The 24,819-nt window shown below is 41.8% G+C and overlaps 1 protein-coding gene across 1 annotated transcript in view; it reads right to left on the bottom strand.

Moving 5' to 3' along the window:
* Nucleotides 1-1,373: 1,373 nt before the first annotated feature.
* Nucleotides 1,374-24,819, bottom strand: part of ADAMTS12 (ADAM metallopeptidase with thrombospondin type 1 motif 12) — a 162,633-nt gene continuing 139,187 nt past the window's right edge. Inside the window, exons 17-23 of the mRNA XM_026087174.1 lie at nucleotides 24,442-24,568; nucleotides 16,638-16,848; nucleotides 12,434-13,588; nucleotides 7,878-8,051; nucleotides 6,053-6,199; nucleotides 4,064-4,217; nucleotides 1,374-1,609 (exon numbers count right to left, since the gene is read on the bottom strand). Of these exons, the coding sequence (XP_025942959.1) occupies nucleotides 1,374-1,609; nucleotides 4,064-4,217; nucleotides 6,053-6,199; nucleotides 7,878-8,051; nucleotides 12,434-13,588; nucleotides 16,638-16,848; nucleotides 24,442-24,568 (2,204 nt within the window). The remainder of the gene's footprint in view (nucleotides 1,610-4,063; nucleotides 4,218-6,052; nucleotides 6,200-7,877; nucleotides 8,052-12,433; nucleotides 13,589-16,637; nucleotides 16,849-24,441; nucleotides 24,569-24,819) is intronic.

Raw genomic sequence — 24,819 nt, 5'->3', positions numbered from 1 at the left:
GCCAGGCCCAAACATTTCCATTAACTTTCATAAAGGTCTGTCTAGAAAGAAAACTACTGCTAATCTAGCTCTGTATCCATAGTGACACGTTCATGGCTATGTGTCTCACTCTACGTTGTGTAAAATGTGTCATCTCCCTGTATTACAACCTCAAATTGTCAGGTAGCTACAGAGTAAATCTGAGATTTTCAAAAGAGCACAAGGACCAACGTGTCCAACTCCTATTGAGTTTCAATGGAATCTGAATGTCAGAGTCAGTCCAGCTCTTTTGAAACGCCCAGCTACGCTTCAAAGGGTCCAGTCTGGTCTCCTTAAAGGTTGTTCTGCCATTTTCTTCAACAGCAAAACAGATCTACTGTCTGGCTAATATTCTCCTAATGATTGAGGCCCAGAGCTAGGCAGATACTTCAGGTCTCAAACTCCTATCCCAGGTGCCCTCACCCTCATTAAGGTCAAAGATTTGCACTGGGGGAAAGGTTTGCTGGGAGTGAAACGATTGAGTAATGTTGCAGATGTGAGCTTAGACTCTACTCGTAGATACTGCATTAAATAATTGCTCCATCATGGAATATCAGTGTGAATTACAACCTATCTGGTAATGGGGTAGATGCAAATAGCTTTGCTTTTACAGTACCATGAAATGCTGCTTCTTGACTACTTAAAACGTATTTGGAACTTAACATTCCAGATTTGGTGGGGCTTTAGGTTGGAGCAAGACATTTACAGCAGGAGAAAACTGGCCAGGACTGGATATTTCTGAGGTATCCTTTAGAGGTTCAGTCAAGTATTAAGTGAACAACTTTCCTTTTAAAAAAACACAGTGTTTAGATTTGGCCTACATATCATGATCAGTTATAAAATTCCGCCTGTAAATTTAGATTATCAGGACAGAAGTGAGCAAACAGTTTAGAGAAACACTGCCACTTCACCTTGATTCCTTCAAAAAAAGAAAAGTGAGCGAGCACAGAGGGAGCTGGTCCAGAGTGCTGCACACACAGGGCAGTCCTGGGCCTGCCCAGCCAGCCGCCTTCACTGAGTGCTCTTGGGTACATGGTGCTGCCGTTTCAAGGGGGTTTCAGAAAAGAGATGGAAGAAAGCACAAATTAAACATTCATTTAAAAAAAAAAACAATTCTTGCAAGCTTGTCTCTAGCCTCTATGCATACCTAAGAAGTACTAACTGCTGGTACATGTCAAGTTATGTTACAAATTTTGGACCATTAAAGGAAAAATTTGGAGGAGTAAATTAGGATCGATAACCCTAAGGGATGTGTTTGGATCACAGAATTCCATTTACATTGGATGGTTCAAAAGAAAAAGAAACATAAAGACTGTAAACAGAAGCCCTGTTTAAATTAACTATAGAAAAAACAGCTAGTGCTGAACAGGTTGGTTGTTAGTTTCTTGGCTTTGAGGTGATTTTCTTCTAGATTTAGAGTAATGCTGCTGTTTGAGGCCTCGCTGACTCCAATATCTTGCTTTGTTACGAATTCGGGGATGGCTACATGTGAAGCAGCACTGAGTCTGTATTGACGGCACCAAGCATTTGCCAATGCTTTTCAGCCTCTGGCAGAAATGAACTGACAGCTGGTCTTTGCTGCAGGATAGGCCTGTGGTGGAGAAGATGAGAAGAATTAGCTATATTTTGCTAAAAAATTTTCTGTATTTCTAGAATTTCAATTGCTTTATTCTGGACAGTCATGTCTGTTGAGGCTCATCTTTATGATGGCTTTCTCTTCCTTTGTATTAGTTTTCAGCTTGATCCCCCTGAAGTTTTGGCACTCCTAAGTGAAAAGATCCTATTAAACTTCACATGACCTTCTGTCTTGGAAAAYACAGCACTTTTTATTATTCAGTGAGCGTTTACTTTTGCAGCAGACGTAGCTGATCTGTGTTTTTCAGTTTAATGTTTCTGCTTTTAAGAACTGCCAGAAAGATTCCAGTAACAATGATTTCTGTGTCCGGTACTCTGGTGTTCTCGTACCAGCGCATTGGAGACCAGCCCATGGGGGCTGGCTGAGGGCTGCAGAGCAGTGCAGGGCAAGCAGGGAGAGCACAAACAAGGCATGTGCAACTACGTGTTGAGCTTGACTCCACTTCACTGCAGCACCAGAACAGGCCAGGGACTGGTAACATCTGTATTATGGTGCTGATAGGTCTGTAGTAGCTTTAATAAAGTGAAGTGCRTCAGATTTAGTCAGGCGTAAAAATATTGGGGGTCCTCAGCTGGGAGAAGAGATGGTTGAGAAGGGACATGATCGAGGTTTGCAAAAGCAGGAAGGTGGTGGGTTAGCTGAACGCAGGGCTGTTGTTCAGCAAATCCTTCAACAATAGAAATACAGCAATTCAATGAAGCTAGYAAAAAGGGGGTTTAAAAACAGATAAAAGCACTTCTTTACACAGCAGGCTGTGAATTTCTGGAACTTGCAGCCAGAGGAGGTGACGGAAGCAGACACAATTGCAGGGTCAAAAAGGGATGCAACAAATTCTTGGAAAAAGTTCCATAAATGTAAACTGAAAGAACCGGGTTGGGGTGCTTTTAACAGCCCTAACTCGACAGTTGGGGATGCTGGAGGAACACAAGGGAAATGAATCACAGGAAGCAACTAAGCTCCTGCGYCCTCCCTAAGCAGCATCTCCTAATGCCTTTGCTGGAGACAGAATACTGGGCTGCATGGACCATTGGTCTGCCCAGTGGGCATTTCTTATGTTTTATTGGCCCCTTGAGCTTTTATTCACAGAGGTAACTATTAACAGATCTGTGTAGGTGCTGTTTATCTGAGCATGTGCTGTCCTGAACATAAGAGGGACAGGAGAGAAACAGAGCAATTCAACTCTAGGACAAAACATGCGCTAAAGATCTTCGAACAGCAGGATGGGTGACCCATAGCACTCTCTAGYGTATGCCAGATCTGCACTGCCCGAGGAGTCAACCTCTTGTCTTATTGCCCTGCTGGACCCACACTGTTGACCAGCTAGGAGGGAAGAATCCTCCTCCAAAAGGCCTTTTAAGGCTCTTCCAGAAAGTCTCTGAGCTGGTGTTGTGCTTACCATAGGCTACCTGTTGTACTGCAGTACACAGACTACAGAACTTTTGGTTTACCTCCACTTTATAGTCATCATGAACAGGATAAAAATACTCATCTGCAAACAACTTCTCTGGAAAATTACCATCTATTTAACGGCACCCCTGGTCCCTTGAAGAAGAGAGCAGCAGGACACCCAGAGCTGCAAGAAGAGCTTTCTTCCCTCCACTTCTTCATTTCGGGGACAGTCTCACGCTGTGGGACACTTGAATTCATAGTGTCAAGAGACAGACTGTGTCTGTGTTCACTGCTAGACACATTTTACTTACATTGTATTTTCCACTTTGGTTGCTTGTACTCTCCGCCCAGAATCTGCAGTTCCTATTGGGGGATCTGTCTTAAGAAATAGCATCTGCTTGGACTTGGCCTCCATCACGGCACAGTCTTATTCTACGGTTGTTGGGTTTCTACTTCAAAAACAGCTGCCTCCCCTCTTCCAAGGGAAAAACARCCTCTGAGATACTTGCTACTGCCTTCTAACAGCAATATTTTTAGACATGCTTTGAGCCCTCCATTGCCTCCGTCAAATCAAGCACAGTCTGCTGACTTGTGCACTCATAGCTTCAAGAATACAGCTGCATACAAGCACAGCCACTCTGCCCTGCCAAGAAACGGGCTTCCAAGTTACAGCATGTCCTTTCGCARCCCTTCCTTCACAGCCCAAAACAGGCTGTGAGTTAACTAATAGGTCCATGCAAACAGAAACATCCATTTTGTAGCATCAGAAATTTAGGGACGCACGCTCAGAGAACTGTATTCCCCATCATGACAACACATTGCTGGTGGGGAGGGAGAACATGGCAATATGACCCTGCCAATAGTATGGCTGAGCTGTAGCAGGTTATGCTAACATGTAATTTTTGAGCCTGTAGTGTTCCCAGCAAGSCAACAGGCTAGGTCAGCATCAGGCTTTTGCAGGACCCTCAGCACAAATGATGAGCTCTTTGGAAACTGCCTGCCCGAGGTGTATTGTCATACCTGTACTTTTCCCGCACTCTTGTGGATTGCATTTCTGGTACTCCGTTGGCTTGGGCTTATCCGCACACATACTGAGATCTTCAGTTTCATTGCTTTCTGTATTCATGCACTTCACTGTTCTTTGCTGAATGCCTCCTCCACAAGAAACAGTGCACTGAAAGAGAGTCATTTTAACATATATATAAGTCTTTTAAACTGGAATTGTTTAATATGCCAATATTTGAGCTGTAAAACAATGGGAAGCTAAAAATGCCATATGATTCACAACCAATAGCACAAAAGTATGGTGTGCATTGCATTCCCAGCTGGACACCTCCATGGAGCATCGTGGCCAGGCTTGAGAGGATACAGTGGAGAGGTAAATAGTACAAATACAGCATTTTGGCATGTGTAGCCAGGGTGGGAGAACTGCTTTCTCCAGAGGAGAAGGCGGATCTGAAATGCAAATCCTACAGCGTAAGAAAGCAATAATCCAGATCAGTATTCCAAGCTGACATTTTTCATTTCCTGCATTTTTTCACTGGCTGTCTTAAACAGTTTTAAAAAAAACCCCAGTGAGATGATGTTTTTTCTTTGATGATATTTACACTGTGATTACCCTTTCCTTATGACAGGGAAACAACTGCCAGCTGCTTGTTCTGGCCATACACAGATGGCCATAAAGAAAGATTTTCACAGCACGTTCCTGTACTATTCTGAAAATTTACTTAATTCTTCATACATCACAGAGTTTATGAGAATTCCAGTGATTTTTACATTCTTATTGTCTTCAAACACATAGTAGCCAGTGAGATAAACACTTAAACAAGTAYAGAATATCAGCTAATGAAGTGCAAGGAAAGACAAGACTGGTACCTCTCTATCTTTTCCTCAAATCATCCTTTCTCTAGTGTATATCTCTGTGCATAAGGCACAATACTGTTGGTGTGAAGTATGTATAGCTAAGATCTTAGGTATTATTGTTGCAACTTCAGATTAATGTTTAAAATATGTAATAAAATGTATGTATGAGTAGGTTTATTAAGGAAACTGGAGGGAAAGATTTATTAGATAAACCAGTTTCTTTATAGTTAAAGATGTATTGCAGAACTAGAAGGTTCCCCACACGCACATCCTGTATTTTTCAACTAGATTTCCAGAAGCCAAGGTAGAGGGCTGCTGGTCAAAATTCAGGATGTCTGGTTGCGTGGGCAACTCCAATATTCCACAAGTTTGCTTTCAGGGCTACCAAAAAAAAAAAAGTCTAGAATAGTAAAATGTTTGATTGTTTGGAAATGCTTCAAAAGCACAAAGAAATCAAAAAGCCTGATCGTACTTGGAAAGACTCAGCCAGGCTTGCGCTTAAAAWTTCAGGCTTTTTCCCTCCCTCTCTCAAGATGCTCTGTCCTGTYATCCTCTTGAAATGTTACCTGGCTCTATGCCTAACAGAACGTGGCTGAATTTACTACCAAGGCAGCCTTTTTCAGTGGAAAATTTCAAATGAATAAGGAAAGAATGTCAGTGATAATTTGTCCTTTTCCATTAAAAGAGTTAAAAAAAAAAAAAAAGAACAAAAAAACCCTCCCTCCAACACTATATAATGAGGCAACTAAAAGTAAAAGCTATCATGTCTACCACCTGAAGGAACTGAGACAAGCTATCTGAAATGTCTGGTCGATATTTTTAAAGGATCTCCCATCACAGCTCCAGCTGTGCATTAGAAACTAAACTTGCCAGAGGCACTGAGGTTCACAATTAACTGTCTGCTTGATCCCTCCTCACTTTAACTTGACCTTTACTCTTTAACTAACAGCAACAATTTAAATATGATCTAATACGACCAGCTCATGATTAAATGTAAGAATGGATTTAGCAATCTACAGCTTCTGAGGCCTGCAGATAAGCTAGCTGAATGCCAGAAGGTGGTTTTCCTGAGTAGAGCTGGTATATTTTCACCCTATTAAAAAWAAAAATAAAAAAAAATCCCCAAACCAAAGAATTGAATCCTACCGAGCCCCACGTCTGGTTAATCCACTGTGTACAAGGTTGCGTGTTGCATGATGCAGTGGCATTAGGCCTTTCTGTCCAGCCACAGTAGCCTTCTTCTGGGCAATAGACGCGCCGCTTTTGCTGGCCACCACCACATGTTCTCGAACACTAACAAAAGAGGTGCACAAACCATCAGGGGGCAGGTTGGAATGAGCAACACAACCCAGAAACAGAGAGTAAAGACAGTAGGAAATGCTCTTTGCTTAGAAATGAGGAACCACAGGTCACAGGAAGCGTGTCATTCATTCATGTGATTTAGGAGATGTACAGGCCAGCTTGCACACCAGGTCTGACAGTCCAGATGTGAAGATAAGCTCTGCACTGACACATTTATTTCATCATTTGCTTGAATAAAGGCAAGAAAGAAGCTGTTATCAGTCCAAAATACTACAGAGAAARCTGTTCCTGCCTTGTGTGAATGAATATAAAACAGGACAGCACAGAGATTGGCCACAGCAGCTGATGCAACACTACTGGCAGCAACAGCTTCTCCAACAAAAATGAATATGCAGGTCACACGTCTGCAGGTTCGATCTGTAATATTTATAGAAGACAGTACAAGTCATGAGATGCAACATCTCATTTTTATAAGGCAGTTGGGGGCATTAATATTCACCCAATGCATTCAATATATTATCTACAGCACGGCACAAAAAAGCATCACACAAAAACAGTGACCCAGATTCTTTTTAAGCATTCTTTTGTCCCTGTTTTATTATCATTGCTCAACTGAATACTATTATTCACCAGGTCTGCAGTACAGCCTGCTTGAAATGCACAAAAGGTTTGGTGCACTCATACACAGTAAGGGGCCAGATATACTTTGGGTAACGCATTGCTGCTGTTCTACGTGGAATTGCAACCCTATGGACAGACACAGGATCAGAGCTGACTTCTGATAAATGTTCCTTTTCAATCCAATTCTATCCAGTATCCTCAACATGAGGACAACTGCCAGGGATGGCCAGGAGCTTTTAGAAGATATTTTAAGTGGCAAAAGACCAAACGGTGGAATCATTTGGCCAGTCTTTTATCATTCAACCTTTGCTGACTGATCTGACAGGAAACCTGCATCCTGCACACAGGATGAGGTCTCCTATTTCTTATTTTAAGTGTGGTTTGTCAGTGGCCTGTAAGGAAGCAATGTGATCACCTTCCATTAAAATCCATAAGCATCAGGTCCACAATGCAGCAAGCAGTGTGGCACTTTCTCCAGAGCTCTTCTTAGTGGGAGCAAACATTAAAATGGAATCATCATACCACGTGCTCCAGCTGAAATAAATATGTGCCTGGATGCCTATGAAAGTCTGCTGGTCCAGATATATGTCACAAAGTGACCCACAAATCAAATTAATCTCATGTCTGGCCCCATAAAATTCCAGCCCAAAAGTGTAAAGGAAAATTAGGAATTTAAGAAAATTCTAAATTGGTCATAACAAGAAAGCAACGTAAAAACTGGCAGCAAAAGGGTTCAGTCTGAATGAATCTCATTTACTGATCCAGTAGGATACCTGAGACAAATCCACTTGTTATTCAAGGCTGTTTGCTACTCTGTTTCAGGGTATGGTTATTCACAGCCCTAGCTGTATATCATATGCAATCCTAGGAATAATCCTGGCAGGTCTTTATCTATAGTAATTTTTGCTCTAACCACAGGCAGGGACCGCAGAGGCTGCGATTAGTCACAACTGTGTGTCCTCCTTTGAGGGACAGCATCAGACGCAACAGTCACTGTTATCTGACAGCTAATTGCTCATTCCAAAAAGCTTCTTTCAAAGGACAATACCTCATTCCAGGGCTCCACCTGCCACTGCAAACAAGGCTCCACATTACAGCTAGTGTTGAGTTGTGGTTTATATCCAAGTAATTGGCAAAGAAAAGGCCTAAGAACTCGCTTCTCACGAACATCCACGCAGTGAACATCTCGGGTCTTGAAACCACCGTTGCAGTTAGCAGAGCACTGTACATGAAACAGAAAGGGACACATATTCAATGATGGTCCTCTGACAGGCTGCCCCTTCCTCAGTCTCAGAGGAGGACGACGGGCATGAGATTTCAGCATCACGACTCACAGATGTAACTTCCAGTTTGCCCTAAGAGCAATTTGTTATTAGGCTTAAAAATTGTGGTTTTCATCATCGCAAATCAGAACACGCCATATAAGTATTTCCCTTTCTTCACTGGAACATCCATTAATAACACAGATGCAGACTTAATTAGGAAATCTTGCCAGCTATTTCCAAATATGTCATAGTAGAAAAAAGTCATAATGAAATAAATATAAAAAAAGAAATCTCATGCATGTGAGCAAACAGCCAGCCCTTCAGCTGTTCCTGCTGCAGGCAGGCAGGCAGGAAAGTGGCACAGCTGTGTGAGTAACTGATTTCTAGTTCAGCCATGGAAGAGGCAATCCACGGCAGCAGATTGCTCAGGCTGGCAAAAGTGCTTCTCTTCTTTGAGTACGAAGTAGAGTTACTGATGATACCACCGGGAGATGGTGCACTCATCCCACAGCAGCAGTTGCCACCCTTACCTGCCTCATACCTCCACAGCAGTAGGAGCAGCAATTTGGCTTTTCAGCCCCTATCTTGCCTTCTCTTTCACCTGTTTGCCCTTCCACTCCCTCTCTCTTGGCACGGCAGGAGCTACGGGGATCTGACACCCAGCAGCAGTCCAGGGGCTGCAGGAAGACACGTCTCTTGTCTCTGTGCAGGAAGGAGCAGGAGCAACAGCTCCCCAGGAGGGCACAGAGAGCTGGGACGCGGCATGGTGATGGGGGTCGCAGTCCTCTACCTGACAAACGGAAGCAGGGTGGGAAAAAGGGATCCACACCCTGAGAGCAGGCTGGGGTGAAAGAACAGCAGAGGAGAGAGGGGGAGAGACCCTGAGCCTCATTTGCAGCCTGTGAAATCATTTCTCCGCTTGGAACACTACCAGCCCCATTTCCTACCTGGCTCCTACCCACCCAACTGAGACCTTCCAGGCTCCTGTTCCTTCCCAGAGTTTGCTCCAGTGCCTCATCCAGCAGCAGTACCATCTTCTGTCCCTAAATACCAGAGCCCAGGACCTATCCTGCTGTTGAGGAAGATCTGAATTTGCTACCCCAAAGATAAGAACAAATATACTTTGAATTAATTATTTTGTCTTCATCCAGTTCCACCTACACAACCGAATAATCTCAGACGACCTTTGCTCTTTATCACCATGTTGCAGGATAGCAACTGCTGCTGCTGTCCTCTACATAAATAATCATTCTTCAGCTGAGCACAGAAACTGAATATATTATTTGTTCTGGGCACTGAAGGATGGACAGAAGAAGAATCCGTGTTCCTGTTCACGGAAGTTTCTATCCCAGTGGATAGAAACAACAAACAGAAGCAACTGTGCAAGAAACAGTACATACAACCCCCAAATGAGTTCAAATTATAATTGGCATTAAACTGAGAATGTAGGCTCCAGTCTAAGGGCAATGAAGAATCTTTCGTTAGGGGAGGAGAAGATTTAGCCCAGAGCAAAGGAACACAGAAATCTTCACTATGCTGGCAGTGGACTATAACCATATTGCTGTGATAAAGGTGCATGACAAACATTTGAAACAAGTAATGAGAATAACAATTGCCACTTGCAAAAGCAAACAAAAAATAGCCATTTTTATATATGAGATTGTAATTAGGTTTGTAATTAGGTTTGTATAGCTAACTTGCTGGAAAATAAGGGTGCCTAACACAACAGAAATCTGTTACAGAAGGACTTTTGCCGCAAATTGGCCTCAGAATTGGACTGACACTCTAAAATACCTGTTGCCTATAGTATTTTAGCATTAAACCTGACATCTAGTTACTTTCCGTGAAACAACTATCATTCACTAGTTGCAAGAGCAGTAACATTTATCAAGAGAAAGTGAAGGTGAAATGCACCCCAGTGCAAAGGGACTGCAGAATGTCCATGCATCATTTAAAATGAATTTTGAAAGCTTAAATGTGGTTATGTGGTGCCTTGGCCTTGCCTGGACTTTCTACACAGGCATGTATTTCATGTATAAATCACTTCTATGTCAAAGAGCTCAGTAACATAATGCAAGTTCTGTAACTATAACCTTTTCTGCTGAGTCTTCTGTGTATGAATCTATGCTCTAGTCCAATGGCAACAACACTGTCTGCAAAAACAGTATGTTTGGAAAGAGTTTGAGAGATCTTTCTTTTTCTTTATTAAATCTGTATTATTTCAATTAGAATTTTGTATTTTTTTTCCTTCTGAGTATTGAAAAATAGCCCAGTGTTTAAAGCCCTAATTCTGGATAGCCTGAAGACAAAACATAACAAGCTTCAAAAAGTTTCAAAGTCCTTCCAGGTGTTCATCATATGTCTTACAGTACCAAAAAAGAACTCAAACCCAATTCCTTGGGTTACACTTATCACCTTGGACACTCTTACTTCTCTTGACCTGGCCTGTGTATGTACCTGGGACAGAATAAGACAACAACAGGCATTCTCCCTACTACATTTTTCTTCAGTTTTTGCAAAGTGAAATTTGTAAGTTACAAGACAAATTCTCATTTGCTTATTAAAATTCAGATATGCTGCTAGAGGCAAAAGAGGCAACTTTGGATTGCATGAGGGAGTCTGCTTCATGAACAGCCATGGAGGTGGTGGCAACAGAGCAGGGGTCTGACCCACAGGCTGCAGCCAGACTGAAGGCCGCCAGCAGCATCTTGGTGGTGTCTAGCTGGGCTTTAACTCCACTGTCATGGGATACTCTAAGTCATCTCATGCTGTCCCTTTTAACATGGCGTTTCTACATTTTCATGAATTTGCAGCATTCCAGGTGGACCTGAGAGCAAGTAGGTATGGGGAGACAGATCTTTCTTCTCCATCGACATTGGCACACAGAGGCAGATCAGTGCAAGGAGGTTTCCAATTCTGAACCATAGGCTTTACTGATTACATTGTTTAAAGATGGCCATCAAGAAAGATGCCTGTTCAATCCCTCTGAAGATGAGGTAACTTGTTCAGATACCAAAGTCTCTCACTTTAGGAATCACAATTTAAAAACATGAAATCCATTAAGATACAAAGAACTCTGTTTACATACAGACAAAACTTTACAATAGGAAGGACGTTAAATAAAATTTCGTAAAATTTTAATATGGCTCTTGCTGACTATATTCTCTGACCATCATTGTTAGGAGGGGGTGGCTGCCCCCAGTGAGCCCCGATCCCATGGTAATTACCATCCCTGAACGCAGCAAGATGGCTGCATAGAAACCTACTCGTCAAAAAGCAGGATTCTGGAGATCGGAAAAGGAAAGTCAACAGCAATATACCAAATGCTGCAACCACATTTCAGAGGCCACAGAAAACCTGGCAATCTGTACTGCTCCTGCACGGAAAGCAGAAATTATGCAAGCGTTATAATCATTCAGTAACGATCAGGGAATGTGAGTATCCGGTCAGGGAAGCATGCTTCTCCACCTGCCCTGTTCAGCACGTGGCATCCTTGCAAGGTAACAGCTATGTTCAACAAAACCATTCTTTTCAAAGCCTCTGTTGTGTGACAAGCTGGAAAATTGGGACAAATCATCACTTTTCAGACCAGACAGCTTCCAAACGCTTGTTCATTCCTTACATAACACCTCAAAAGAGCTTTCAAACTCCCTGTGAGCTGTAACTTGTTTCATATAATCTCTTTTGTCATTTTTATGAATCACAGAAGAATCAAACAAGACAGCGCTTTCATAAGAAGTAAGTAAATACTGCAGGATGTTAACACCTCTTTTGATTCACTTGCATTACTGTTAGAGATTAAAACGTCCATTTTGGCCCAGCCATTAGTGCAGATAAAATAACTGCTCATTTCTATGTTCAAATAACAAGACAAGTAGTTTTTACACTGTAACAATCAGCTGCTGTATCCAAAGATATTGTCATAACCACAACCACTGGCCTGACAATTCTAACTTCTATTCCAGTCAGGCAAAAATGCTTTTTGTTTACTGCTATTATCCAGTTCCAGTATCTGATCACCCAAAACACTTCAGAGACACAGAACTCACCTCTCTCTCTCTTTATGATACCTCTTCACAGACATATTGAACAAATTAAGCTCCCCAAAGATACCAATTTAACTTTGGATTAATACCCTTGTCTTGACTCTATAGATTCAAAGGGGTTTTACCAGGTAGGATGCTGCTCTCAGTTAGGAGGCATTTGCTTCATGGCGGATACAAATGGTCATGGTAGTATGAGGTAGAAAAGCACCACAAAAATCTGTTAATAGCCAACTGAAAAATACTTTTAAGTAACCAAAGTATTAATGCACTTTATCCAGTTAAAAATAACTTACCTCACTCCAGTTCCCTACTACCCAGTAGGCCTCAGCACGCAAATTGTTGGATGTTATTAGGTGGCCGTTTCCTGGGACATTCGGCAGGACCCCGTCAGATGTTGCACTTCGGTTCCCGGGAGCACGCTCGAGAGGTGGTGATCGCGTGCTGTTGGTGATATTGTCAGGTAGCTTTATTTCTGCTCTGTTGTCAGTCTGGTCTCTCAGGAGATTACCGAACACTGTGGGCATTACTGTAACAGATGCTTCTTGGGTGGTAACTTCCACGACAGGCACATCAACTTGCAGACTGATAGAGTTTGCTGTTGTTGGAAATGCCACTCCTTGTGGTGCTCCACTAACAGGAAGCAGCGTAGAAGATTCTTGGTGATGAGAGGCTGGGGAGAGCTGAGATGTCACGCTGTCATGCTGAAGGACGTGAGACCTGGTATCTAGTGTCACGCTCCTGGTTCTGATTTCGGGATTGAGCTCTGTGCTGCAAAGGAGCTCAGACGGTTTCTCACTGCTTCCTACTGACACATCGATGTCACCAGATTCTTCAGTTAAGTAATCATAGCTAGGAGTTATCTCTGGACTTTTGGTAAATGAGGATGCATGGCTGTCCTCACTTCTTGGTGCTTCACTCTTTACCGTAAAAACTGGCTCACTCTCAGAAACATTTTCAGCACGCCTTGTATTTTCAGTACTTGAGTTATTATGAAAAGGCCATGAAGTAGTATTTTGGTGTGAACTAGTTTCAGTAAAAGCACCAGAATAATTGTAAACATTACTTGATGCAGCAGAATTATTTTGTAATGTTTCATTGATTGTTCCTTCTTTTTCTGAAACATTACCCAAACCAGAGGAGGTAGGCAAAGGGGCAGTTACACTTTCAGACTTGGGTATTTCTGTTGTTGTGTGGAACCTTGGGCTTGGTACAGGGACAGGTATTCTTCCAGGAGAAGCCCGTTTGGGATTAATAGCTGTTTTTCTGATTACAATCCTTCCTCTTCTGGGTGCCAGTGGGGGTATGAGAAATCTTCCAGCAGAAGGACATTGCTGGAGACCACACAGGGCCTTAGAGTTTGGTTTCTTGGAACTATCACATGGCTCATCATTATTTTTGGCACAAGTGACATTACGAGTCCTTATTCCACCACCACAAGTAACTGTGCACTGCAAAAGAAACAAAATTAATACATCTCCCCTCTTCACTCTGCTCCACATATTAATGAAAATAAGTACCAAATGGTATATGTTTATAACAAAAGCATCCTTATAAATAATCAATAACAAAGCTTTTCCTGAGGACTAAGCCCTTACTTTTAGTGATTTTCTGCTAGCATGGAGCTTTTAGAAGAGTAAATGTGTCATTGAATATACAGCAGTGATAAAAGACTACATGATAAAGACAGAACATGGATGTAATATGATAGAATTTGATTTCTGCAGCGAAACAATCCCAGAAGTTGTTTAGCCAATACCTCTCCCATCAGAGTCACAAAAAATGGACTAAAAAAGCTGCCATCAAAAACCTATCTGACCGGCTCAGTTCTGACTGCTCTCAATGCCCCAAACCTGCTGTGATGCTTTGTGCAGCTCATAGATTCTTGCTGAATTTATGAAATGGATCTTTCATTCAGCCTTAATGCAACCATCACATGCTGCTAGAGCTGTTTGCATGTCTCTCCTAAATCAGAGACTCCTGGCAGGAATTAACCTATGTGGCTTCTATGTAAATGGGAGCCCTGCAGTGTTTAAAGGGTGCTGGACTCCAAGGAGACTCAGTTTTTCTGTGATGTTCTGCCTCCTCAGCCCCACAGGCATCATCAGGCCTTTAGAAGCTGCAGCTCCTGAGGATTTTTTGAAATTTCAACATACACCTCTTAGTTTTAAGGTGCTGAGGCTGGCTGACTAGCTGGGTACTAATGAAGATGTTCCATGTATCCTACTGGAGGAAGCCTTCCGAGGATGCTAGGGAGCTTGACCAGCTAATTTAGCTGGCCTAAGTCAGGTGCTCAACACTTAAAGCAGTGAACACCCCTACTGCCAGCACTTTTAAACCCCTGGGATATCTCACCCTTGTCAGAGCTAGTCTAGGTCACGTGGTAGTAGAAACACCAGTGACCTTGTCTTGCTGGTGCTCTCTGTATTGTGACTACCTGTAGAATAACATCAGCTCTGCAGCAACAGGAGGGGGGAGGAAAGCAGAGTAACCTCAGAGTAGGTAAGTTCAGCAGGTATTTTGTCGTCTTTGTACTTCCAGCAGTATAGCATTATTAAAATACTCAGAGCTTTGCAAGTTTACATCAGCTGCAATTTAGCTTCTGAATTCATTCAGATTGCCAGCAAAGAATTTTGCTTATTGAGAAGGACATCAACTATTGACATTACGTTGCTGTTTCCAGAAAAATAGAACATGCCAACTTTCTCAGACTTTGCCACTTAGATGATTTAGATTAGCATTCCTGTGAATTACAAGTGACATTCAACTTCATTAACTTTTTTGGGAGATGGCTGTCTTTCTCACAGAATTAGCTTTGAAAATATTTCTGCTTTAGATTATGGCCATGTACTAAAAAGAGATTTCAGAATGGCTATAATACTGCATCCTCACTATCTGCCTAATTAAGTATGTTCATTTCACAAGATACAGGATGATTTTCTAACAGCCAGATAAGTTCAGAGCAGAGGGAAGCTTTGCCTGTAAAAAATCTACCTCTTACGGTCACCAGCAAAGAATATTCTGCAATTACAAGTCTATTGACAACACTGTAATTTGTGCTGGAGAAACAAACCATCTTATGCTCTCTCCCCAATTTCTGCGCGGGTGGAAATTTATTCTTATCAGTAACATGCAAATATAACTCAACAACACACAAGCACTTGCTGTATTCAGTATCAGCATGCCGTTTCTGTATAATTATACTGCTGGCCATGAACTCCCAGACAACTGTTTCACAGGTAGTTAAAATATGTTGGCTACCCAATTTACAAAACAATCAACATTCAGTGATGATGGCTTGTAAGCAGCAGAAGCTGAATTAAAACTGTCACAAAATTCAATTAGTTCATTATCTGAACCTGCTATATCAAACTTGCTAAGCCCATTAGTGAGTAATTGCATGCAGAAATTTGGAGAGAGAAGGGAGAGGAGGCATAAAAAAGAAAAGTCTTGGAAGTTTTGAAAAACTCAGTAAACTTCATTTTCATGACATCTGAAAATGGAAATGAAAATGGAATTTGTTGTGCATCTGCTGTCATGACTATTAGAGTTACATTTTCTTATCTCAGGATATACAACAAAACTGTCCGTTTGCGAACTGAACCATGAGCAAGCCTTACTTTAGCAGAATCATAATAAAACAGTTTTAAAATTGCACATCACTCAAGACCTCCTTCTCTCCCCCAAAAGAACAAATATCTTAGTGCATCTTTAGATTTCATGGAGAAGTAGACTGTTCAAAGTGTCGGGGAACCTGAACCCTCTTTGGCCTCAATGGAGAGTGAAGTTGTGAAGCACCTGCTGATATCAGGCCCATCATCTAAAGAAAACTAAGAAGTATGAGGTCCTTCCACACCAAAGCACATCAAATGAGTACTCCCTATTAACACTAGCAAACGTAGCAGAGTATGTTGCACTATACCTAAACACACTTAGTATACTGCAATCACCATTTTGATGGCTTCATATTCTGCAGTTCATCAGCTGCCAGTGAAATAACTACATAATACTTATTTAACACTTTAAGGATGCACAGATATCGCAGTGTTTGTTAGGGGTTCATACTAATACTATAAGTAAAGAGCTTGCATGCTGCTGTAAACCCAGCAGAGAGATGAATGAAAAAGAGATATGAATGTAAAAAATGTGAACATAAAAATGTTTTTTTTGTATGCCTATATACATGATACATGGCCTCTCCCATCCAGTCCACAGCAGTAGTAATGTCTGAGAATTGCACAGAAGTTTTGAGCATGCAAACAGACTGTGTTCCACAGTACAAAAAGCTCAACAAGCAAAACTCTCAGAAACTTCTAACAAGCAACACGTGTTGAGGTTTTTAACACGTAGTGTGGTTTTCTTCCCTCTGCACAAAGGGCTCAGGAACACATGTTAAAGAAAAAAAAAGCAGGAAAAAAATGCAGGTCATTGGTCCTTCTGATTGACTATAATAGGCCATTCTGAAAAAAATACTTAATTCTACAGTTGGCTTGAATTTACCTCAGTCCAGTTGCTCACTGTCCAGTCAGAAGGGCACAAGACATCCCTATTGCATGAAAGATGGGTCTTTGGCTTAAGCAGATGCTGGCATTCTGTGACAGCCAACGCCTGCTCATCAGACCCCACCGTCTGGATGCAAAGTACGGTCCGCTTCTTCTGTCCTGTTGGGCCACATGTAGTTGAACATTTTTGCCATTCTCCTGCCCACCATCTGAAAACCACAGTGGGGAGAAACATTAGCAGAAAATAATCCATCACAAACACATTAAGGAAAGGGTCAGAGAACCCTTTCTTAGAGAAAAGGGTCAGAGAACCCAATCCAGAACCTCAATACTGGTGCTTTTTCTTGTAGCACAGTAATTAAAGTTCTGGGTTCGGACATCTGCTCCATGCTCTGATACTGGTCAGTCATTGACAGACACTGATTTCCAAACAGCAGTAGGCACTGACAATTATGTTTCTAGAATAAATAAGAACCCACTTAGTGACAATCTTTCAAACCTAAATTTGATGAACAGCTAGGAAGCTTAGTTTACTCTGTTCTATTGTTTATCTGCTTATTGTTTCCTGAGTACAAAAAGAGCTAACAAATGAGAATCACAAGAGGGTTTGTAGTTAGAGCACAGAAGTAGAAAAGATCATCTCACATGTGTCTGTGCAGCTTATACTGCAGAAGTGCTCAAACTGGCAGAATCCTGTGTTACCTCCAGAAGGGGAAGCAACCAGGCAAATAACCCCCAAAAGATCAGGCTACAAGCAGAGCTATGCTGCTTTCACCCAAGTAGGATCTCTGCACAGCAGCATTATGTCTTTGGACCTAGCTAGGTGCTCAGGACTACAGTGGGCATTTCTGTACTGCCTTCCTTCATGAAGTAAAAATAAGACCCTTGCATGTCTCTCTGTTGATTAAAAATAGCCCTCTGCAGCATACTATGCACTGGTTCACTGAACTGAAGATAACTGTTTCCTCCAGTTACCAACAGGACCTGTCCCCTTTACATTCAGTTTACCTTAGCCTTTCCCCAGCTTCACCCACCTGTTTCTTGTCACACTGAATAGAGTGGACCCAATATCCACATGCCTGTTGTCTGTGATGAGAAAGGAGGGCAGAGATTTCTAAGTTTCTACTGTTTTAGAAGCACTAACATCAACCGCAAATTGTGCCACTTGCCTAAAGATGCATCTTTGTATTTTTGAAGGGAAAAAAAAAMCAAAAAAAAACACCTTCCAGTTTACAGTGCCCCTGGCAAAAACATAGCCCCAAGCTGCTGAATGAGAAATCTGGCTCAGCTGTGAACTCTAAGCCACAAAAGTTGCTAGACAATGTTATYTGTTCCTTGGTTTTCAGGCAGATCATGACAGAGCCTTATGTTGAAAACTAAAGAGGGATAATTCAGAAAATGCCTTTCTAGACAGAAAAACATGAGAATATGTTTCTGGCTTACAGCCAACACTATTCTATCACATTTTTCCTTTTTAGGCCAATGAGCTTAGAGCAAGGAAATCCCATTCTGATAAATACATCAAAATTCAATGTTAGGTTTTATTCCAGTTTTTGGCATACATCCTGCTCTGTCACAATCTCCTGCTTGTTCCCCCCATCATATTGCATTTCTAGCTTCTTCAATTTGCTGACTGTCCCTCTTCCCCAATTAATTTATTCCTCAATTGCAAAAGAGCTGTCACTGATGTGGAAGACACTAATATCTATTTGTAATTATTAAAAAGAAAGGCATCAGAGCTATCAAGCTATGCACACAGCTCATCTGTGCAACCATCTGGTCTCTTCTGAGGTACACACCTTCCCTCATCTCTTTAGGTACGTATATTTATCACATTTCATTATAAATTATGCTATAAGCCCTTTGGGGCACAGACTGTTTGCTACAGGCTGTAGAAGGCTAACACATTGCCACCACAACCCTGTACGAGGCCTTTGGATAGCGCTGTAATAAAAGAACAAACTATTTCTCTCCTGCCTCTCTCTTTGGAGGGTTTCTTGCTCTTTCATGCTTCCGCAAAACTAACCAGCAGTTGAAAAGCCAGCGAGCCTCTGGAAACTGGCAATAAAGAAGCAAAAAACACATTTTGGCAACCTGAATCAAGCCATTTCAGGGTTGTTTTCATCTCTTGCATCTGCTTTCCAATTCTCTTTACCATCTCTAATACCTTGTAAATTGCTGACACTTCATCACAAAAGTAACTTCAAGAACCTGAATTGACCTATTAATTTTAATGGCACCAGACCACATATTTCAAGTTACAGACGTGGTAGGCTGACACTCTCTCTGCCACCATTTTCAAATTACTCCGAGAGAGAGTTCAGGAGTTTGCAGGTTTGAGCAATGAATTCTTAGCACTAAATTATCCAAGTTTACTGAAGGACTTACCTTGACCAGCTGTAATGATGCATGATTAATAAGCTATTGCATGCAGAACATTTTTAAAAAGTCATGAGGAAAGTTAAGTACTCCAAAGTTAGGACATCTCAGAATTAAGATTTTATCCTTTTGCGGCTTCATGGTCAGTCTTAAATTACATGTAGTCCTGTAACTTTTTCCAAAGAGTCCTTCCTCATTCAATGCATGTAACAGGACTGATGAGCCAAGTAGTTAATTGACGGGCACCTTATTTATCACACACTATTCAGAAACTTGTTCTGATTGAAAGTTTATTCTTATCAGAGCCTAGAGCTTTTGATGCATGTGTTCTAGTGTGTATGCGTGTGCCTTAAATACCCAAGCATGAGAAACCTGAACGTGGAAGTATCATGCACTCTGCCTCCCTTCATGCTCTGTGGTGAGGACTTCTGAACTGCAGCATCCCAGCAGAAGGGGAAGAAAGGTAAAGTGAGGACACCAGAATGCTTATCATCCATCTGTCCAGTCTATTATGGGGGTCCCAAAGAAGGTCCTGGACCACACAGAAGGGAGCAACACCTGAGGGACTGCTTTGCAAGACACTATTTATCTAGGAGCTTCTGTAGAGGCATGACTCCCACTGCAGAGGCATGGCTGGAACTGGAGGGGACTGCTGAGCAGACAGCCAGGTGCGACGCAGCAATCTGAGATCCAAACGTGCAACTACTGAGTTGAAATGGTCCAGCTGTTGGACTTCCCGAGTGTCTGCTAAAGAGTGGGGGCACTGCCAGATAGGCTTAGCTTTGTGCAGGTTAAAGACACGGCTTTTTTCAGATCACGACAAAGAAAAGGATTCGGGGAAGAAAACTAGTAGGTAGCTGTGATGATTGTGATGAGAGACTGTGATGATTTGGTAGAAACTGAACCTGATGGGAGTCTTTGTCCAGTAGGGCAGGGAGCCACAAAGTGACAGTGGATGGGGTGGCACAAAACTGAGGTGCACTGAACACTGGTAGCAGAGCAGGTGTCTGAGCACCCAGGATAAAACATTGCCAGGGAGTTGGGTTTATGTTCTCTAGGACTCACGGGGAGAAAGAGATGTCTCCCCAGCAATTTAGCACTGAGTGCTAAAGAGAGAGAGACTCCCTGGAACTGGGCACTGGTGCCACAGCTGCAGCACACAGCTCCTTTGAGCCTCCAAGATGTGAGGCTTGAAAAGTAATGAAAGGCAAACACCAGCTCTCTGAAACCTTGGAGGAGGACCTGTCTTGGAAAAAGTAGTCACCACCAGACTCATCTGTTGTCATGGCATGGATGGACTCCTCAGAATCCTTCCTGGAGCTCTGTGAGGGTTTGTATTCAGTTTTGGTATTTTAGACAACACCTGCTCAGAGCAGAACACAAGGAAACTCTTCAGCAAAACTTCTTGTTCCTACCTCTGGTTTCCCACGGCATTTACAACTAAAGAAACTGTTCTTAAATATTTCTTAATATTTAAATAGTCCTTAAATATCTTTGCATCACTATGCCCCTGTGAAGCTACAGGACTGTCTTATCTCCATAGGCAGGCATGGCATGGAGAGATTGTGGTAACAAATAAACAAACAAACAAAGTACCTGATTTGGGTAAATAATTTGCCTGAGCACTAGTTTTCCTAAGCCTGTTGAACTAAAGAGCAGTCTGTAGGGTGAAAGCATCACTTCAGCTGATTCCAGCTGCAGCTGTGAGCGCTCAGCTTTTCCGCAATCCAGCGAGGAGCGCCCAACCATGCACCCACAAAATGGGGAACATACAACTAAGAAGAACTTGTGAAAATTTTAGCTTTGTTCATTATACAATCCTCATCTATGCTTAGCTGCCTGCTGAATGAGGTATGGATCCTGTTGGAAAAATAGTGGTATGGGATTTTGGAACCAGAGATTGCTATACACATTCCTTAAGGGCTGAATGCTCCCTCCCTCCCACCGTATTGTGTCACACTTAGAGAAAGACTGTCTTCTTTCTATGTATTCATACAGCATCAGGCACAGCAGATCTCAACAGGGCTCTGATTTTGGCTGTGTGTATTACAATAATAGAAATAACACTCTGTGTTCTTACTATGTTGTTGGGGTTTACTAAGAAGTTTGGAAGCAGGACTATAGTAGAACAGCAGATAAATTTGGAAATGACAGATCCCAAGTACTTTTAAAATAATCTATTTACTGTTATTCTGTGCAAGTGGTTAGTCAGGTTAAAAAGGCTCCAGGCAATTTTCTTTACAGAGGAGAACAAAAATTCTATTCACAACAGTACAAGCAGTTAAAATTCATCTCTCTTTCTTCAAGTAATATCTGTTGATTTTTATTATGAACACCTATGGAGCTAAATACCTGCTTATAAAAGAAACATATAATTGGAAACAGTACTCCGTAACTAGAGTCTGATTGCATTCCTGCATAGCAACATTATTCTAGCTTCATATAAGCTGTTGTATCACATTCAAACTTTCAACTGAGTAAGGTAAACAGTCCAGCCAGTGTTAGTTTGTTCTAAGCCAAGATGTTGCATGTGTGTATTGCAACATTTAAAATGTTTTATTTGTCTTGCTCCAGATTCTTTTAGTAGAAAGTGTGGGAAAAGTAAATTTAGCCCAAATCAGCTAACAAACAAGACTGTTAAGACTTGGTAGTTCTCAGGAACCTGCCATTTAACCTGTTTATAATTAACTCCTTGAAATGGATTAGCAAGATAAGATCTGGTTTGTGTGTTACAATCATTTTAGTAATGTTATTCTTTGCCTATAGCTACTGTCTGATGTTATCTCATTTTGATTTAGTGCTCTAGTAGCTAGACTACTAGACTTCTGTGGTAGCTTGTTTTCCGTTAATGGGATTTAGCGGATCATACGAGGGCTATGCAAGAGATCATCCTTGTTCTTTTAGATAGGATGTTCCCACAAAGCAACTAGTTCACTGTTGGGAAGCGTGAGGCCATCCAGCAATTCCAGGCCTGTGGCTACAGCACTGACCCAAGGTTCCCACCAGTGCTGTGTTTGATGGCACCGTCCTTGCCTCCAGCGCAGAGCTCAGTCACCTCTCTCTGCAGCACACTTATTCCTTGGCAGCTTTACATGAATTCTCAGCTATGCCAGATCATTAGGATAGTCGTACCTTTCTCTAACACTCAGATTTTCTTTAGAACCAACAAACCACCAAATTTCACCATCCCGAGTGCTCTAAGTTCCTTCTTGCTTTTCAGATAGAGATGTGTAACTGTCTGTCTGGATTAGAGATGACACCTGCCACAGAAAAGTGGCATACCAACTAAATCTCATGCCAGGATTACAGCCTGAGAGACCAGATCTACAAAATGAATAGCAGGGGAAGGGGTGGGTAGGAATCCACTCTTCACTGTCTCTTCCAAAAGAAGAACTAAGCGCCACCAACTGAGGCTAGTGAAAGCGAGGTTCAAAACAAATGAAATGAGGTGTTTCTTCACCTATTAGGCAATAAACCTGTGGAACTTCTTGCACAAGCAGTTGTACCTGAAAGAAGTCTTACATGGTTGCAGGGGGAGGCTGGACAAGTATTGACAGCACCATTGGCGGTTACTGATTAGACAAGCCATAAAAGGCTCTGGAAATGCCTTGAGTTGAAAACAGCTGGAACCTGGAAGAGTATTAGAAAGAGGCATGATTTATGCTTGCCCTGTCCTTATTCTTCCCTAGGCTCGCATCTATGCATTTATTCTGCTGGAAGCAGAACACTGGGTTAGGTGGACCCTTGATTAAACTCTATGGTCAGATTTTTTAAAAAGAGAAAAATAAATACACAAATTGACTCCTGAAATATATATTGTATGTGTTTGCTGCATTCCATTTTGTCAATATTTTGCTACCCTCATCTACCTCAGTAGGATAAATGGTCCTTTCCTCTGCAGTGAAAAATGATCTTGAGAAAGATCATTCAGACTGGCAGCATTTGAGAGCTTTTCTGCCTGGACTGCGGATGAGCGAGCTTGGTTCACCTTTAATGTAATTCTGTGCTCTGCCTAATAAGGGATGGATTCAGCTCCCTCACTTTCACGAGCAGGCCCAAATAATGCAGTCACTTAGACCCAAGGGGGATAACTCAAGCTTATTTGGAACTTTGGAATAAATAGCACAGTTTATACTTGCTATAAATATAAGCATCCCTATGCATGTGGATGCCTTCAGCTCTTAAAAAGTCAATTAGTTAGTAAGTTTGATTTACTGTCAATTGGTTTCCTGGCAATCGATACAGAATTACAAAAAGCTGATGGTTTATTCTTTTAACAGTTATTTATACAAGCTGCAACAGCAAAGACAATTCCTAAAGGAGGCATCATATACCGTTGCAAACAAACTTGAAAAGAATTAATAAAACAGCTGTGCAGTATTTCTTACATTAAAACTTCATGAAATTCACTGCTGGCAAACGTAATAGATACACTTAAATAATTATAATGACTTTGATATGATTCTGAATTAACTAGAATTACAAAGGACAGACTGGTGTATCCCTATGTGATACAGCATGTCAGAACAGCATGACAAAAGGGTTCCAAAGAAAACAAAAGACAAAAAGTTAGATGTTCCAGTATCTAAAGTGTGAAATAAAAAACAATACTGTACTGTAGCAACAAATATAGGGGATGTCATGTCACTTCGCCTGCACCTCTGATCCCTTCCAACAAATCAGTGCCTATCTTACAAGCCCACGGGCTGTTCTCACCTGCAACACTTGCAGTGATTAGACTTCCTTACCCTACTCCCTAAAGTAGTAGAACAGAACAAAAACAGTGASAAACAGAATTTAAAATAATGTTATGGAAACGGAAAAAAATGAACAGGGAAGGAAGAAAGTTGCCCTTCATGGAAGGGAACAAATACTGAAGGACATGATAAAAAGATGTCAAATAATAAGAGTTATGAAGAAGGTATAACAATTAGTTATAAAAAAGAGGGCATTTCCACCCATTCACTCCTACAAAAAGACAGAGTACCCAAAAATAAAAATGAAATGGAAAACAGCATCGAAAGCTTAAAAAAGATTTCTCTGCAACTAAGCTTTTGGAACACAAAGTAATACAGCATCACTTACTAAGAGGAGAATAGGGTTTTTTAAACGATTAAGAATTTTGTGTGGCTTGCATGCACATCTGCAGCTAACCTTGACAGGATAGAGTATCTACACAAATGAGACGTAGCAACCTCTGCCGTTCACAGCACAGACTGTTCAGTAACTCGTATCAGAAACTTCTTAGGGCAGCTCACTCCTTATTTGTCCATTACTGGGTTTCTGACACCTTCCTCTGAAATATTTGGGAGTCGTCACTGTAGCTGGCCGTAGGCAGCACACTGATCTGGTATTAGAACCAACCTCCTCTTTCGAATAAGGCCCCTGCTTAACACTACGAGAGCCCTCCCAGTGTCTGTTACCTGGGTGGACAGTTCTTTTCATAGCATTTCTTTTGCCGCCCATTCGGCTGTGTTGCTGGGTCGCAGAAAGAGTTTTTGATTGCTCCGCTTCCCTTCCGCATGCAGTGGGCAATCTGGCGCCGCACCCCTGGAAGAGAGACAAAAAGGAGGAGTAATCCTTGAAGGTAGCAGATGAACTGCAGAAATCCTCTAGCATGGGGAGTGCACATAGATTCTGCTCTACATCCGAGAATGCAATAACAGCTGTGGGACAAAGAGATGCAGCCATACGATAATATATAAATTTAAGCATGTATGCAGGGCAAACACGGATGCACATACTTCATCGGAGCAAAAGCCAGCTCTACTGAACGCCTGAGCTAAGACAGGCATGAGTAT

This window comes from Apteryx rowi, unplaced genomic scaffold (assembly GCF_003343035.1).
Source record: "Apteryx rowi isolate R43461 unplaced genomic scaffold, aptRow1 scaffold_71, whole genome shotgun sequence".
NCBI classification, from domain to species: Eukaryota; Metazoa; Chordata; class Aves; order Apterygiformes; family Apterygidae; genus Apteryx; species Apteryx rowi.
This window is presented reverse-complemented; position numbering and strand designations above follow the sequence as displayed.